The 16,250-nt window shown below is 44.6% G+C and overlaps 1 protein-coding gene across 1 annotated transcript; it reads left to right on the top strand.

Moving 5' to 3' along the window:
* The first annotated feature begins 2,274 nt into the window (after positions 1-2,274).
* Positions 2,275-15,726, top strand: PRDM14 (PR/SET domain 14). Its single transcript, XM_090284893.1, has 7 exons — positions 2,275-2,980; positions 3,572-3,625; positions 3,712-3,869; positions 4,834-5,119; positions 8,712-8,914; positions 13,795-13,896; positions 15,499-15,726. The coding sequence occupies exons 1-7, from the start codon at positions 2,275-2,277 to the stop codon at positions 15,724-15,726; spliced, it is 1,737 nt and encodes a 578-aa protein (XP_090141019.1).
* The last annotated feature ends 524 nt before the right edge of the window (positions 15,727-16,250 follow it).

Below are 16,250 nucleotides of genomic sequence, written 5' to 3' on the forward strand. Positions count from 1 at the left end.
GCGTCCCTGGTCCGCAGCTTTATGTAAACCTTCGGGGCGTCTCTTAGCAGGAGGGATGTAGATGTTTCCTCCTTTCCTTCCCTCCGCGTTTACGAACCGACCCCGAGCCGGACGGGTGTGCGGGTTTGCGCCTCTGCCTTCAGCCCTTGCAGCCACACCCGGAGGCAGGCGGTGCTCGCCCCATTTTGCAAAAAGAAAGCAGCGGCCGGGTGGCGAGGAACCTGGCCAAGGTCACCCGCATCACAAGGGTTTTCCCCCACCCCGGTGTGAATGTGAATGGGCCTGAGTGCTCCTTTCTTTCCCTGAATGGCCGGCCAGGAGAACATAAATGCGGCCTTTGAGCGCCGGGTAAGGGTCCGGACCTTGCTTTTCAGAGCCCCGCGTGTCCTACGTCGCGAGCCTCCCCCGGGGAAAGGGACAGGTGTGGCGGCGTGGGGATCTCTCCTCAGCTTTGAAAACCAGTACTTATGAAGTAAAAGCCCCGGAGCAGGCTAAACCTCGGGCGCCTCCGGGTTCCCCACGAGGTAACAGGGACACACGTCCAGGAGCCGCCGCCTTCGGCCAGGCTCGGTTCCTGGAAACACGAAGCCGAAAGGCGGGGCTCGACGGCGGGACTCGAGTCTTGGGTCTACTGGCTCGAATTCAGACTCGATGTGCCGGCAAAGCGGCTTATCGGGGGAGCCTGGGTAACAATGGCCCAGGCTTTCTGCGCCCCGACCCCGCAAGAGTGGTGCACGCGTGGAGGCAATAGTGTCGCGGCTGGTGGCGAGCGCTCCGGACCGGTTCCCGGCCGGCTCCCGGCGACTGTTTGGATACCTGAGGAGTTAAGAGCGCAACCCCCTGGGGGCTGGGGTCTAGTGGACCGTCGGCCAATGGCCGCGGTGGGCGGGGACGAGACTGCCTGGGGACTTGCAGGGGCCGCATGTCTTCCCCACCCTCGCCCTCTCCAAGCCCCGCAGCCCTCTTAAACCCCAGCTCGGCCCGCCCTGTCCGCCCGGCCCGCCCCGCCCGCCCGAAGCCTACCGGCCCCGATCCCGCGCCGCTTTTTCAGGATCCTGGAGGCGCCCGCCCGGTGGCGGCGCTCTCGAAGGTGGGTGCCGGGCCGGGGGCACCCAGTGCCCGGGGCCGTCGGCTGCCTGGGCTGGTGGGAAGTGCAGGCGGTAGTCGCAGTCGCAGTTCGTTTTGGGAGGAGGTCGTTTTACTCTCCTGGGCCTTCACTCCTGAAGTGGCTTCTCACCCCCAAGTTGCAGGTCCTTGGGGTGCGGGGAGGCCGGGAGCGGAGCGCCCTCAGGGGCTCGGAGGAGCCGGGCAGATGCCTTCGTCGTGGCTGACCTCTTCGGCTGACCCCGTGTTCTTTAATTTCTGAGTCACGACCGTGTTTGGTTTTCTTATTGGGCTCATTGATCTTGCGCTCAAGACCCGCCGGCCCTGAAGGAGCGCCGTTCTTCAGCCTTGGTGAACTTCTGTGCGCTAAAACGCCATCCTTTCAGGCGGCGGCGGAGCCACTGGGGGCCAGGGCTTCTCCCTCCCACCAGGCCCGGGGCTGGTCGCACCTGCTCCCGCGGGGCAGCCCCCGATGGGGTGACTAGGGTGGTCGGAGGGACTGGGGGAAGTGGCGGGACTCGATCCACGTGGGAACCTCGGCGCTGGCGTCGGATCTCGGCGGAGCCGAAGGTGGCGCCTTTTCCGGGCAGCCCGGCCGCGTGGGTCCGCCGAGTCAGACTCGGGGTCCGGCAGCGCATCTCCTGGGAAATGCGACCCGGGACCCTTGGTTCTTCCCTTCCTGCTGGGGACTCAGGAGTGCCTGGGGCTGCAGCCTGCCCCCAAACCGAGGGCGGTCTTGCGCTCGACTCCTTACCGTGTGAAGAGGCTTGTTGGACCGAGGAGCGGACGCAGAGCGGGTGGACCGAGGAGCGGGCAGAGAGAGGGCGCTTAGAATTTGCAGGAGCCGGGTTTGGGGCCAGATGGAGAGAATGCGTGCTGGAAACGAACCGCGCTAGGTCAAGGTGTGTTTGGAGAGGGAAGGAGAGGGCGGCACTCACCTGGAACTTGGGGTCGGGCAGGATCCCGGCAGGTTTTCGTTGTTGTTGTGTGTGTGGGTGTGTTTTATTGCTATTTTTGTTTTGTTTGTGAGGCAGGGCTTGCGGGATCGAATTGGGAGTCTATCCAATTTCCTTCGCCCCCCGGGGCTGGCTCAGGTGCGGAGGAGGCCTCGCGCGTCCTCACTCAGCCACGCTTGCTTCTCCGTAGACCCGCCGCGCTCTGTGTCCCGGGATGGCTCTGCGGCCGCCAGGTGAGGTCGAGGCCGGACCTCCAGGAAAGGTGTTCTATCACCCCGAGAGGCTCCAGACAAGCCCCCAACACCTGGCCCCTTACTACACGCCTTTCCCACCCTATGCACCCTACGGGAACAGCCCGACCACCGCAGAGGAGGATTACCAACCTTTCCCAGTCCCTACCGTGTCTGCTACCCAGGCCATGGCCCCCTTAGCCTTCCGGACGGCGCCTCCCTTGCTGAGCCCGGGCCTGACCCTACAGAGGGAGCCGCTCTACGATCTGCCCTGGCACGGCAAGCTGCCACCGTGGTACCCATTTCCCCACTACCCCAAGGAGCTGCAGCACTTCGTGAACAGCAGCCGCGACTATCCCGGGGCCCCCAGTGACGACTTGGCCTCCGTTGGTGGCCGAAGCGACAGTGGCCAATATTACGGACCTGACATTTTTATTCCTCCACCGCCCCCTGTGAGTGCCTCCCTGTTACCTGAGGGGCTGAAGACCTCCCAGTTATTACCTTACTTCCCCAGCAAGCAGTCTGAGGATGACTCCAAACTCCTGAATCAGGAGAGGAAGTCGACTCATCGGTACCACTTCACCCAGGAAGACCTGCACTTAGTTCTGTACGGGGTCATCCCCAGCCTGGAGCACACAGCGCGCCTGCACCATGCAGCTTCGGGCCTCGTGGTCCCCACAGACAGCTCTGGTAATGGCAGTCCACACAATCCTGGAGTTAGGGAATTAGGATGGTTGGGCATCAGGGTGGAAGTAGGAGTGGGGAAGGGCACCTCAGGGTGGATCTGAGTCCAGAAGGGGTGGGGGCTGCAGTGTGCGCACTTCCACCGGAGGATGAAGCCTGGGGAGGTGGGGCTCACATCTGGGGCCCTACTTGCTTCACTGCATGACTCCCGAGGTTGGTTGAAGTGAGATCTAAGGGTGAGGAGAGAAATTGTTCGTGCAGTGGGCTTGTCCTCTGGGCTCAGATTCTACCAGGACGTACTAGGGAGCTCTATGAAAGCCTCATGCCTGTCAGGGAGTCTCAGCTCGGTCATCTATCTTGACCATAAAGTCAGCATTATTTCTGATTCTCAGGTTCTTTAAATTTGCAAAATGGGGTTCATTACATAATCTTGCAAGAATTGTCCTGTGTCTCAAAGTAAAGACTGTATATGTAAAAGGAGCAGGAAAAATACAAGCATCAAACTCCAGGAAAGGGTTACCTGTAGGGAGGAGGGAAGGAAAAGATTTCATAATACTTTTAATGAAAAATAAGATGTTAACCCTGCCTTTTTCCAAGGGTCTGAGTGTCTTCCTCAAACTCCAGACCAAGACTCCCTTCAACTACCAGAAGGTAGGCAGACCTCCTCGCTTAGATTTCTTAACACAGACAAATACAATCGGTTTCCTCATGTGCTTCCCTTTTGGGGGTTCCCCTAGGTCTCTGCCTCAGGCAGATGCTGTTTGGTGAAGTCCCACATTTTGGTGTGTTCTGCTGTAGCCTCATTGCCAAAGGAGTCAGGTTTGGGCCCTTTAAAGGTAAAGTGGTGAACGCCAGTGAAGTCAAGACCTACGGGGACAATTCTCTGATGTGGGAGGTAAATATGTTTTTGGTGCGGAGGGGGGATGGTAGGGGTCACCTTGTTTGGCCTGTGCCCCTCTGGGAGAGGGGACAAGGGCAGCAACCCGCTGTTTGTGCTACCTGTTTTGAGATATAAAGGGAAGGAAAGCCTCGCTCTGTAACCTTGACTCATAGAACCTATGCAGGAACCCGAGTGTCTCGTGGTGCCCGAAGTCATTTTAGTCTGAACATGAGCCAGGGCATATACATTTAAAGAGCTCATGCATTTTGCTGTATTTATAGATAAAAAACAATTGCTTTATGATAGAGTGATTCTGAGATGATGCCAAAGGGAAATAAAAACAAATTTAAACTTTTTTATATCATTTGTCTATGAAGTTAGTTAAAAACTAAGACTCTTGACTGTGTATGGGACATGCTGGCCAGACTGCAGTTTGTCAGAATATATTAAATAATCCACTTGACCCTGAATTTCTACTTCCAGTAATGTTGTTCAGGGAATTAAGCTGAAATTCTGGCTATGTGGAAGGTGTTAAACACAGAGTTGTTTATAATAACAAAACATGGAGACAGTTGAATTGCTAGGAGCAGAAAAAGATTTGCAAGTACAGTTTCACTAATAAGCATGAGAACTAGGCTGGGATAAAAATATAAAATAATTGATTGTCTTTAAGTGGTAGAATTGAATGTAACTTCTTGTTTCCTCACAGTTTCATAACTGTGATTATAAAATTAACATACACTCACTAGAAATTTGGAAATCAAGGGTGATAAAGTAAAAAATTTTTAATTGTCACATCACCTGTAGCATGTCGTTAAGCTAATAAAATTATTTAGGCTTAGTAATAAAATTATTAATAAATATATTTAGTGGACTCAAGTGTGAAGTTTGTATAATACATTTCTAACAAGTAAATTTATTTCCTAGTTTAGGCAGAAAAAAAAAATGAATTCCAAACATCCTGTCTTATTTCATTTAGATCTTTGAAGATGGTCATTTGAGCCACTTCATAGATGGAAAAGGAGGTGCAGGGAACTGGATGTCCTACGTCAACTGTGCCCGTTTCCCCAAGGAGCAGAACCTGGTTGCAGTGCAATGTCAAGGGCAGATATTCTATGAGACCTGCAAGGAGATTTACCAGAACCAAGAGCTCCTTGTGTGGTATGGAGACTGCTATGAAAAGTTTTTGGACATTCCCATGAGCCTTCAGGAGACCGAGCAGGGGAGGCAGGTGCAGGCAGCTGGGCCCTCTGGGCCCTCTGAAGGTGAGTGCACACCTTTGCCTCACCCAGTGAGGTGCTCCTACTGGAAGGACCAGGCTCTCTTCCCAACGGAAACACCTTCCTGCAGTTTCTTGGCTGCCTGTAGAGCTCCTCCCTCTGGAAGGCTAATGCAGGGGGCTAAACTGAGGATGTCTCTAACCAGGAGGGCATTAGCCAGCTGGAGGAAAAGGCCCTCCTCTTTCCAAAGCTGCTGAAGCCGCTTCTATTCACAAGGATCCCCTTTCTTGTACCCCTCCACCTCCACCCAGAGAATACAATAAAAGTGAAATAAATGGATGCAGCCTCTGCCTTAGGTGAGCCAGTTTCTGATTCCTGTCTGCTCAGGCTAACACGTGAAGTCACTGCTCTAGAGCGGTGTTTTTCAAATGACAGGCTGCAGTGTCTTAATTGGGTGAGAAATCAATTTAGTGGTGGAGATTAGCGCTGAAGAAAAAGAGAAAACAGGAATAAAGTAGGATGGAATATATTGATGTGAATCTCTCCAAAGTAAGAGCAAGCATTGGGAAGTTTATGTTTCAAATGGATTTGTGTATGTGTGTGTGTGTTGGGTGTCAAATAGAAAATGTATTTTTTTACTGTGGGTCTCAGTCAAGTTTGACAGGCATTGAGCTAGACTTTCCCTCTCCATTTTACTGTGGCTCTAAATGAATACTTGGGTGATCTTGGGAAGGTGCAGATTCTCATTCGGGCCAGAGGATGCTGATGCTGCTGGTCCCTGGGCCACATTTTAGTAGCAAGGAGCTAAAAGACCACCAACACACTCCCGGGAATGAGCTTCTGGAATTTACATTTTAAAAAATTTCTTGGAGTGATTTTTATATACATAGAAGCTTGGGAACCTCTGATCTTGTTTGTCGGTGGGACAAGACCAAGGCAAATGACTGTAGTGCATGTAATCAGGTAGAAGACCACCTTATGTTATAATAAATGTAATAAGTAGCAGGTAAAAGAAAAATTGAATTGTATTCATCACACACTGCAGTGATTGTCCTCATGCATGTCTCCATGCTAGACTGAGTTCTTCAGGGCAGGAAATAACCCTAAGCCTTCGTATCCCCTGCTCCTGGCCCCAGTGTGAATTGAATGAAGAAGGAAGACTTAGGACTCAATTGGAAAAAGCTACTTAGGGGTAAAATGAAATGCATGGGTGTTAGGCAGGGAGAGAAAAAGCAATCCAGGCTGAGGGATGGTGAAGGCAAAGGAAACAACATAGTCCCAGGAATTAGGAGGTAAATAATGAGAGAGAGGTATCTTTCTAGAATCCAGATAATGAGAGCCTGTTGGAACTGTTTTGGTGAACTACCTTCCTACTACCACAGAATGGGGGTGGGAACAATACTGGGATTCTCTAACATCCTGGGACTCAAAGTTGTCACATACTTAGCACCAAGCCAAGCATGGCTTTGTGGTCACTTCCAAAAATGTATCAGTTGCTTTTAAAATAATAGTTAAAAATAGATTTGAGACAAATACATGCTTGATTACTCCCTGAATTTATTAATCCTTTTTGAAAAATCCTTTTACACAATGTATCCAGTAGTTAAAATGTTCATAACCTTTGACATCTCAATAATACTCTTCTGGAAAGTTTTTTTTTCTTATTTTTTTGTCCACAAGGATCTTGGGTACAGCACCATCCATATTATTGGAAAGGCACAATCTTGGTGCTCAATAGTTGAATAATTAAGTAAATGAAGACATTAACATGGAATAATATGCAGACAGCAGAGATCCCAAGCATATAAGCACCAAGGATGAGGGCTTAGGATGAGTGTTAAGTCGGGGGAAGGAGCAGAGTCAGTTTACCTGGGCTCCAATTTGGAAGGAAATTATCCAATGCTTATGGCACAGTTAAGATAATGTGTATTTTGGACAATGTGTGGGAGAGAACTTGTAAAGGACTTACTGGTAATTTGTTGGGAAGAATTATGGATGAATGCATTTGTTTTCTGTTATGCATGTTTTTAGATAAAGTAAAAGGGAAAGAAAAATAAAAATTCCTCTGTCCTCTCACAAAGAACGTTTTCTCAAAGGCTTTTGGTGAGGATAGGTGAGGACCTTCCCCTTAAAGTCCTGGGTGGGAGGGAAGGTCTGGACCCTATGTGGGCGGGTTATTTGAGTATGCAGCCTGCCCAGTGTGTGTTTTGGGGGCTGGAGGTGTGGAATGTGACAACAACTCTTAATCCTTCCAAAACTGTCTGAACTGAGGTGGGACAAGAAGCATCAGTTTAAGATTGGAAAACTCCTGCACTAAAGAGTAGTTGATTGAGCTGGGGTGGGGGGTGGGGAGAAGGGAGAGGGAACAAGATAAAAATTGGTTAAGGTAAATGTCTAGTACCCATGTTTTGAATTTTAGTGTGTTTTAGTGCTTTGATTTGTAAAGATCGCTGGTCCCATTGTTTAGACCCCCTTTTCCCATCCCAGGAAGTAGAAAGGCCAGGTATTTCTGACCAAGGAAAATTCTAGCTCTGAGCAAAAACTGGTCCAGCCTGGAGATTCTGAGAATATTAGCACCTCAATGAAAGTGGTAGACAGGGCAGGTGGTGGATTGTCCTAGGGTTGGTGGCTGCTTTCCTGGGTATTTACTTAATGGTTTATTTCCTTAGCCACGTGTTAAACGTGCCAGGGACACAGTTGTTAACTAACAAAGCCCCTGATACATAGCTTCCCTGCTGTCCTGATGCTAAAAAGATTTCCATCTCCAGATTCTTGCATATACTCACCCCTGGCTCTATTCTCCCTCCCGGGGGCCAGGCGATGAGGTCTCAGTGATGCGTGCCCCATCAAAATCACTTATCACCTGGAATCCAGAGTGTCCTCGATGGAGGTTATTTTGTGGGTGGTCCTGTCCTCTACCTTCCCCCCAACACCTAGATCCCCCCGGACCCGGCACCTTCTTTGCTAGAGTCGGCAGCACCCTCTCTAACTTCTCCTCTCCTCCCTCCTTCATTGATAAAAACAATTTACCTTTCTCAGTCTTATCACTCAGTAATAGTATCACTTGTGGTAAGAACTCATTAAGTGTTAGAATTAAATTAACCGTCATGATAACCCTATTAGGGAAAACAAGATACTGTCATCGATATTTTGTATGTGAAGATTTTAGCTCTGAAATCTTCCCCCCAAATTCAGAGAAGTGATAAGCTAGAGGGTGCCTAAAACTTTGAAAGTGGGAAGCCTGTGGCATAAGCTCTGGGTGTCCATCACTGTTCTGGGCAAAGTGTTTTGAACTTGTAGCTCAGGCTGATCCGATGGAGAGCAGGCATGTTTTGGTTATTACCCTTGTAACAAGTGCCAGTCAGGAGTGTGAGATTATGGTGTGAGGTATTTATGAACCAAATGTTAAATTAGTATTCTGTTAATGAAGGAAAGTGAAATGAATGAAAACAAAATTGGCTAGGAATTGGACGTTGTCGAAGCGTGGTATTGGGCACATGAGAATTTTTTATTTTGACTTTAGTACGTGTTTAAAATTTCCTATATGGAAAAGGTTCTTTTAAAATCGCCTTGGAGGAAGTAAGACTGAAATAGAGTAGCTGACAAAGCCATGGCTCTCGTCCCCTGTGTTTGACAGAGTCTGCCGAAGGTTACAGATGTGACCGATGTGGAAAGGTGTTTACCTACAGATATTACAGAGATAAGCACCTCAAGTACACCCCCTGTGTGGACAAGGGTGACCGGAAATTCCCCTGCTCTCTCTGCAAGCGTTCCTTTGAGAAGCGGGACCGGCTCCGCATCCATATCCTTCACGTTCATGAGAAGCACCGGCCTCACAAGGTGAGAACTTGGTTGTGGTGGCAAAGGATCCTGCGCACCGCTCAGACCTCCCAGGTGCCGCGCCTGCTCTCATTGTGGGGGCGCCGCTGAGAGTGAAGCAGTGGTCGCTATGTTTTTACCTGGTGATCCTTAAAGATTTTTACTGCCTATTTTATTTTTTAACATAAAAATATAGTGCGTGCTTGGGAAATACACTACGGAGAAAAACAACAAAAACCACCTCATAGGCTGTGGCCCAAAGTTAAGACATTTTAGGTATAATTTTTTCAATGTGTGTATTTTTTGATATACTTACATCATAGTGAATATTATGAGGCTAATTTGCTGACTTAAGATTATGTTACAAGCTAATTTGTAAACATAATGGCTATATCTATCAGTACATCAGATGGTTGTGCTATGATTTATTTAACTAATGCCCCGTTTTGTGCATGTCTCCCCAAAATTGCTGCAGTGAATAATATTATGTAGAAATAGTTATTATTTCTGGTTATGGTTATGTAGCTCAGTTGGTTAGACCATCATCCCATATACACCAAGGTTGTGGATTCCATCCTAGTCAGGACACATACAAGAAGTAATCAATGAGTGCACAAATAAGTGGAACAACAAACTGAATATTCCTCTCTCTCTAAAATCAACAAACTAAAAAAGTTTTAAGACATAATTATTATTTCTATTATCCATTTCTGATTATTTCTTTAGAGTAGGTTCCTAGAAGTAGAAAAATGGGTTCCAAGAGTGTACAGTTTTAAGGTTCTTGAATTAAGGTGCTAAACTGCTTTCCAGAGAAAGTCAGTTTATATTCCAGCCAGATGGGCTTGCATTATAATGAGCAGCACCAGGTCTCCTGCAATAGTTTTATCCTTTTTCTGTTGCCATTTTGGTAATGAAAACTGGTATCTTGCTTGAATTTGTATTTTTATTAATGAAGCTTTTAATGAGGTTTTAAATTTTAAAATGTTTTATTGGCAGTTTGTATTTGTCCTGTGGTTTGCCAGTTTATGTCCTTGGAAAATATGTATATTTGTTTACATGTTTTTGTAACATTTTAATAGCTGTATTTTATTGATTCTAAGATTTGGAGTTTTCATATTTTTATATTCTGAAATTGAGATGTTTGACACGTGATGGCCTGCCATGATTTTAATTGTTACCATTTTCTTTTTTAGTTTTAGTTAGCATATAAACATGGTAGGTCTTATAATAGATAGGATATAGCATTTAGGATATTAGTCATTTGTTGCAGCTAGATAAAAGGGTGTTTGTTATGGAAGTAGAAACTACAGAACTAGTTTTTTTGTTTTGTTTTTACTAAAGTTGAATTCAGGAAAAGGTTATCAGAATTATGTCAATGAATTTCTACTAGGATAAAAAATCTCCACTAGGATGTAGGATGGGTCATTTGCCTAAACACTGATGACAGTGGTCTTAGGCTGGGGTTCAAGTAGGAAAGCTATCGGTAGGTACTTCTGTCTTTGCGGACTATAGACCCAGAGGTGGATAGAAACAAGACTGATAAGGGATAATTGGAAGCTGGTAAGAAAGTGATGACTTGACCTTCAAAAGAATGAAGGAATAATAATTTTAAACTGGCAATCAACGAGGGTGAGTGGGTCATGGCATCCTCAGTGTTCCTAAGGCTTCTTTAGTTCTTTTTTTACAAGCTCACTCCTTTACCATCACTCTAAATACCACTTAACAGTGGGCTTCAAGTCTCTAGCTAAGAATTCTGTCCAGAGCTCAAGAGGTATATATCCCATGACACTTTGCCTTCATGTTTAGAGTTTTGAGGGTTTTTTCTCATTTTTACTGCTTAACATTTTTATTCTCTTTTTAGTTTTATTTCACATACTTCAGATTAAGCAGTATTTAACTTTTAATATGATAAAGTATATTTAATTTCCATAGAAGCTCAAAAGATAACATTTAATTTAACTTGAACAGAAGAAAAAACTCAAGTGAAATAGACAAGTAAAACCAGATAAATGATTTTTAACAAAAATAATGGTTTTTGAAGGAGAAAAAAATGATTAACAAAAATATCAGGATATCAGAAAACAATGAAAACTCTGAGTTACCATCCTACTTCCAGCCTTTAAACCTAAATGCATGCACTTTCTTTTTCGATGATTCTAATCAAGCAAAATTCATGTAGAACACAGAATAAAAATGTCAGGAAATCCCTATAATCTGTAACAATGACTTACTAAGAGTTCACACATAAATTCAGAATGTTGGTTCTACCCAGCCTTCTGAAATACCTGACCCATGAAGAGGGGGCTTGATTTCTTTTTTTCTTTTCTGAAGACATTATTTTTCTATATTCCATAAATTGCTCAAATTTAGCAAGACTAACTTATTCACCTTTGACTTCCTTGTAAGCTTTTGATTTTGCTAGGATTTCTAATTGCAAGAAATTTAGTTTCTTTTTATTTTACTTTATTTTATTTATTGATTTTTAAGGAGGGAGACAGAAAGAGAAACATCAATTTGTTGTTCCACTTATTCTGCATTCATTGATTCTGTCTCGTATGTGCCCTGTCTAGAAAGTGAACCTGCAACCCTCGCACATCAGATGATGCTCTAACCAACTGAGCTGCCCGGCCAGGTGAAATTTAGTTTCTTAGCTGTGTAACTTATGGGATGATACTTACATTCTTTCTAAAGATTAGTCTGATTTGAACCAATGATTTCTGGGTTTGTGAACTGTCATTTGGGTATATATTTTTAAAGATTTTATTTATTTACTTTTAGAGGGGAAGGGAGGGAGAAAGAAAGAGAGAGAAACATTGATGTTTGAGAGACACATCGATTGGTTGCCTCTCTCACGCCCCCAACTGGGGACCTGGCTCGAAACCCAGGCATATACCCTGACTGGGAATTGAACTGGCAACCTTTCAGTTCCCAGGCCAATGCACAATCCACTAAACCACACCAGCCAGGGCTTCCTTTTTAAATTTTTTTTTTTAATCACCTTCCTGAATTAGTTCTACTTATTGTTCTGTTCCACACTTTCTTGATTTCTTTCTTGTATTTACTGAGGCATATCTTCAAGTAATTGCATTTAGGATACATAGTGAAAAGTTTTCTGAGTCCTCTGAGGGTATTTTACTCAAATATCTGATAGCTTGAGAACGATTTTTCCCTCAGAATGTTCAAGATATCATTCCATGCCAGTCTGGCTCTTGTCTCTTTGTAAATAACCAGTTTTCTTCTTTGTATAAATTATTCCTTATCTTTTGAGTTCTGAAATTTTAACAGAATATGTCAAATTGAATGTATTTTTCTTCCCTTTTTTCTTCCTCTTGCTTTGTACACAGTGATGTACGAAGTACTCTTTCCATCTGAGGCACAAATCCTAAGCACAAAGGAATTATTACTTTTTTTGTTCTTGTTTGTTTTTAATTTCCAAGAATAGTTTCTTTTTCTAAGTGCTTCCCTTTTATCATTAATCTGTTCTTTTTGCAATATTATGTCAAGCGTGTTTTTTTTTTTTTTTTTTGCTCTAGCAACAGTAATACACACTCATTAAAACTTTAAGCACTACTGAAAAATATGGAAGACCTTTAGAATTCACCCAAAATCCCACAACCTAAAAATACTCGCTCTCCCCTCTGTTCACATAAGCATACCTGGGGAGCAAGGCAGGACCTGGAAGTACAGTAGTTTCCTCTGCCTGGTTCAGAACTCCTGAGAAGATTAGGCACAGGGGTCAGCAGGGTCGAGAGCATGAAGACGTGATGTGAACTGTTGACAGCATGTGGCTGTACCACATGCTTTCCCTGGACCCCTGAAATCTTACCCTTGTTCTGTCGGCACAATATGTCTCAGGTCATCTGCCACCTGTGTTGCCATTCTGGTCTACATCAGTGATTTTCAGCTGGTGTGCTGCAAGAATTTTTAAAACATGCTATCTCTGACTATTAAGTCAGGGACACTGACATCTTTTCCCTTAGATTGTCAAATTTAAAAAAATGTCAACCGCCGAAAGAACAATAGCAGTCTGGTGTGAATTAATCAAAATTACACCTTTTTGTTGTTGTTGTTAGATTGGCAAAATATACATTTTTTGGTATGCTGCAGATTTTTAGTAATTTGTTTATGTGTGCCATGAGATGAAAAAAGGTTGAAAATTGCTGTCCACATATTCACCATGCCAACTGTAGTTTTAGCTCTCTATCTCTAGGAGAGTATTGAGCACAGAGCAGGTACTCCATAAATACTTGTTGAGCCCTACATGGTGTGGCTAAGTGGATTAAGCGCCAACCTGCGAAACATTGCCCCCATTCGGTTCCCAGGCAGGGCACATGCCTGGGTTGTGGGCCAGGTCCCCAACTCCAGGCATGTGAGAGGCAACAGACTGATGTTTCTTTCCCTCTCTTTCTCCCTCCCTTCCTCCTCTCTAAAAAATAAGTAAATAAAATCTTTAAAAGAAAAGTGCTTATTGAATTAATTATGTAGTGCTTACCCTGTAAGAAAAACAGAGTATTTATTTTGCCCATGAGGAAAATCAGGAAACAGATTCCAAGTTCAACTGACTCGCACTGGTCACACAGCTACTTGTGGGCAGAGCAGGAATAATTCAGACCTCTATTACACATCACAACCCTATTTAATTCCCACATTTTACATCTGAAGCAACTGACACCGAAAGACTAGATGACATTAGGACTGGGCAGGGTCTGAACCAGGACCCACGCTGCTGGATTGTTCTATATAATTCCAGGAATTCTGTATACTACCAGCTAGACCCTCAGCCTCGGCCTGCTGGATCCTCTCCTACAGATATAGAATAAATACAATAGTTAACATCATGGTAAAATTAACTTGTTAGGGGAAGATGGGATTTCAACCACATGCTTTCTTTTTTGCCTTAGTGTTCTACGTGTGGGAAATGTTTCTCTCAGTCTTCCAGCCTGAACAAGCACATGAGAGTCCACTCTGGAGACAGACCCTACCAGTGTGTATATTGTACGAAAGTAAGTGAAACCTCCTTCTAAGGGAGCTCCCTTGACCTCTCATGAATAGGAGCTTGAAGTATAAAGCCTGGCTTATAATGAGTTTTTGCTATCAATTCAATCCCCATTTCCACCCCCAAATATGTTCACGTTTGCTTATGATGGTCAGATACAACTACCTATTGCCAAATTGGCATTTAGGGCATGTGTGATGAAATTAGAGTAGACTCCCATTAAGTAAGCTGGCACCTGCAAAAACAGTTGGAATTTTTTTTTTTTTAAACTCAACTTATAGCTACCATACAACCCAGCAACCCAGATGTCCTTCATAGGTAAGTGTTGAGACAGACCATAGTATTTTCACACCATGGAATACCACTCAGCAATAAAGTGGGGATGAACTGTATACACAGCCTGGGTGAATTGCCAGAGAATTATACCAAGTGAGAAAACCGGTATCAAAAGGTTACATAATATATGATTTCATGTATATAACATTCTGACATGATAAAGTATAGAAATGGAGGACAGATTAGTGGTTGCCATGTCTTAAGAAAAGAAAAAATGGGAGTGGGCCCTGGTCGGTGTGGCTCAGTTGGTTTAAGTGTCCTGTAACTGAAGGGTTGTGGGTTCGATTCGCGGTCAGGGCACATACCTAAGTTTCAGGTTTGATCCCAGGGCCAGGATTGTACAGGAGGCAACCAATCGGTGCTTCTCTCTCACATTGATGTTTCTTTCCCTCTCTTTATTTTTTAAAAGATTTTATTTATTTATTTTTAGAGAGAAGGGAAGGGAGGGAAAAAGAGAGGGGAAGAAACATTAATGTGTGGTTGCCTCTCATGCTCCCCTAACTGGGGAACTGGTCCACAGCCCAGGCATGTACCCTGACTGGGAATCGAACCAGCGATCCTCTGGATCGCAGGCCGGTGCTCAATTCACTGAGCGACCCAGCCATGTCTTCCTCTCTAAAAGCAATGAAAAATAATGTCCTAGGGTGAGGATTAAAAAATAAAAATTTTAAAAAATGGGAGTGGGGGGGACTAGGTGTATCTACCAAAGGGCAACATGAAGGATATTTATGATGAAAATGTTCTGTCTCTTAACTATATCAACATCAATATCCCAGTTGTGATATAAATCGTAAGAAGTAATCCTTGGGAAGCTGCGTAAAGGGTACACAGAAACAGACTTTGCCCAATATTAGCTACTCCTTGCGTAATGCAGTTTACCTTGGAGTGTGGTTTAGAAACCCCTACATCAGAATTGCTTTTTTAAATGCAGATTCCTTATTACCCCAAAGAGTGTATTTACTGTATACATTCTCTGAACAAGGGCTACCAATCTGCAATTTTAACTAGACCCCAGGTGATCTTAGACACTGAAAAGCCACCTTTTAATTGCCTGGCCTACTCAAAACCAGCCAGAATGACACATCCATCATGTCCTTTTATATAAAGGCTACTCTTGTACCCAGAGTACTTGAAGGCATTAATATCCAAGTTTCCTCAACTAGAAAACTATGGGGTGACATATGCATCAGTAATAATGAAATTAAGCCCTTTGTTTAATTGGTCTTCCGGCTGACAGAAGTTGACTCTTTCTTCTGCTTTCTGTTCTTGGCAGAAGTTTACTGCCTCCAGCATTCTCCGCACACATATCAGGCAGCACTCTGGGGAGAAGCCCTTCAAATGCAAACACTGCGGGAAATCGTTTGCATCCCATGCTGCCCACGACAGCCATGTCCGCCGTTCCCACAAGGAGGACCAGGGTGGCTCTTGTAGCATCTGTGAGAAAGCCTTCGCAGATCAAGAAGCCTTCTGTTCCCACATGAAGTTACATGAAGATGGCTAGCCCTCAGAGTTTAGGGACAATGTGTAACTAAGAACTCAGATTCTGTCTTTATTTTTCTTGCTTACTTGTGTGTTGTATGAACAAATGTGAGTTCCATTGAGATAAACTGAAAAGGGGAACTGAGCAATTAGTTGAATTGACCAGGTTTATTGGTTGTGGTTTTAACGGCTTTCACAGAAATGTTTTTCATCATTTCCAATTAGAATGAAATTTTGGTGAATTTGCCTAGAAATAGGAAAAACTGGCTGTTAATAGTTTTTAAGCATCTGGAAACTCAAAAACCCCAAGAGAGGAGGGACAGCGTTGATTTTCCGGAATGAAAAAGAAGGAGGACTTGGGCCCCCAATTGTAATATGTCTGTGGCCATCACCTGTTATGTTTCTTCATAGAATAAATTCTTCAAAAATTCATTCAAGCCAAATCGTCATTAGTATTGTAACTAAGGTTCACATGAGTTAATCTCTCATGTGTATTTGGATTCATTTTAAATCCTCAGTTCCCATCACATGACAAATGCTGGTTAA

This window comes from Furipterus horrens, unplaced genomic scaffold (genome assembly GCF_987537825.1).
Source record: "Furipterus horrens unplaced genomic scaffold, mFurHor1.1.pri manual_scaffold_7, whole genome shotgun sequence".
NCBI lineage: Eukaryota > Metazoa > Chordata > Mammalia > Chiroptera > Furipteridae > Furipterus > Furipterus horrens.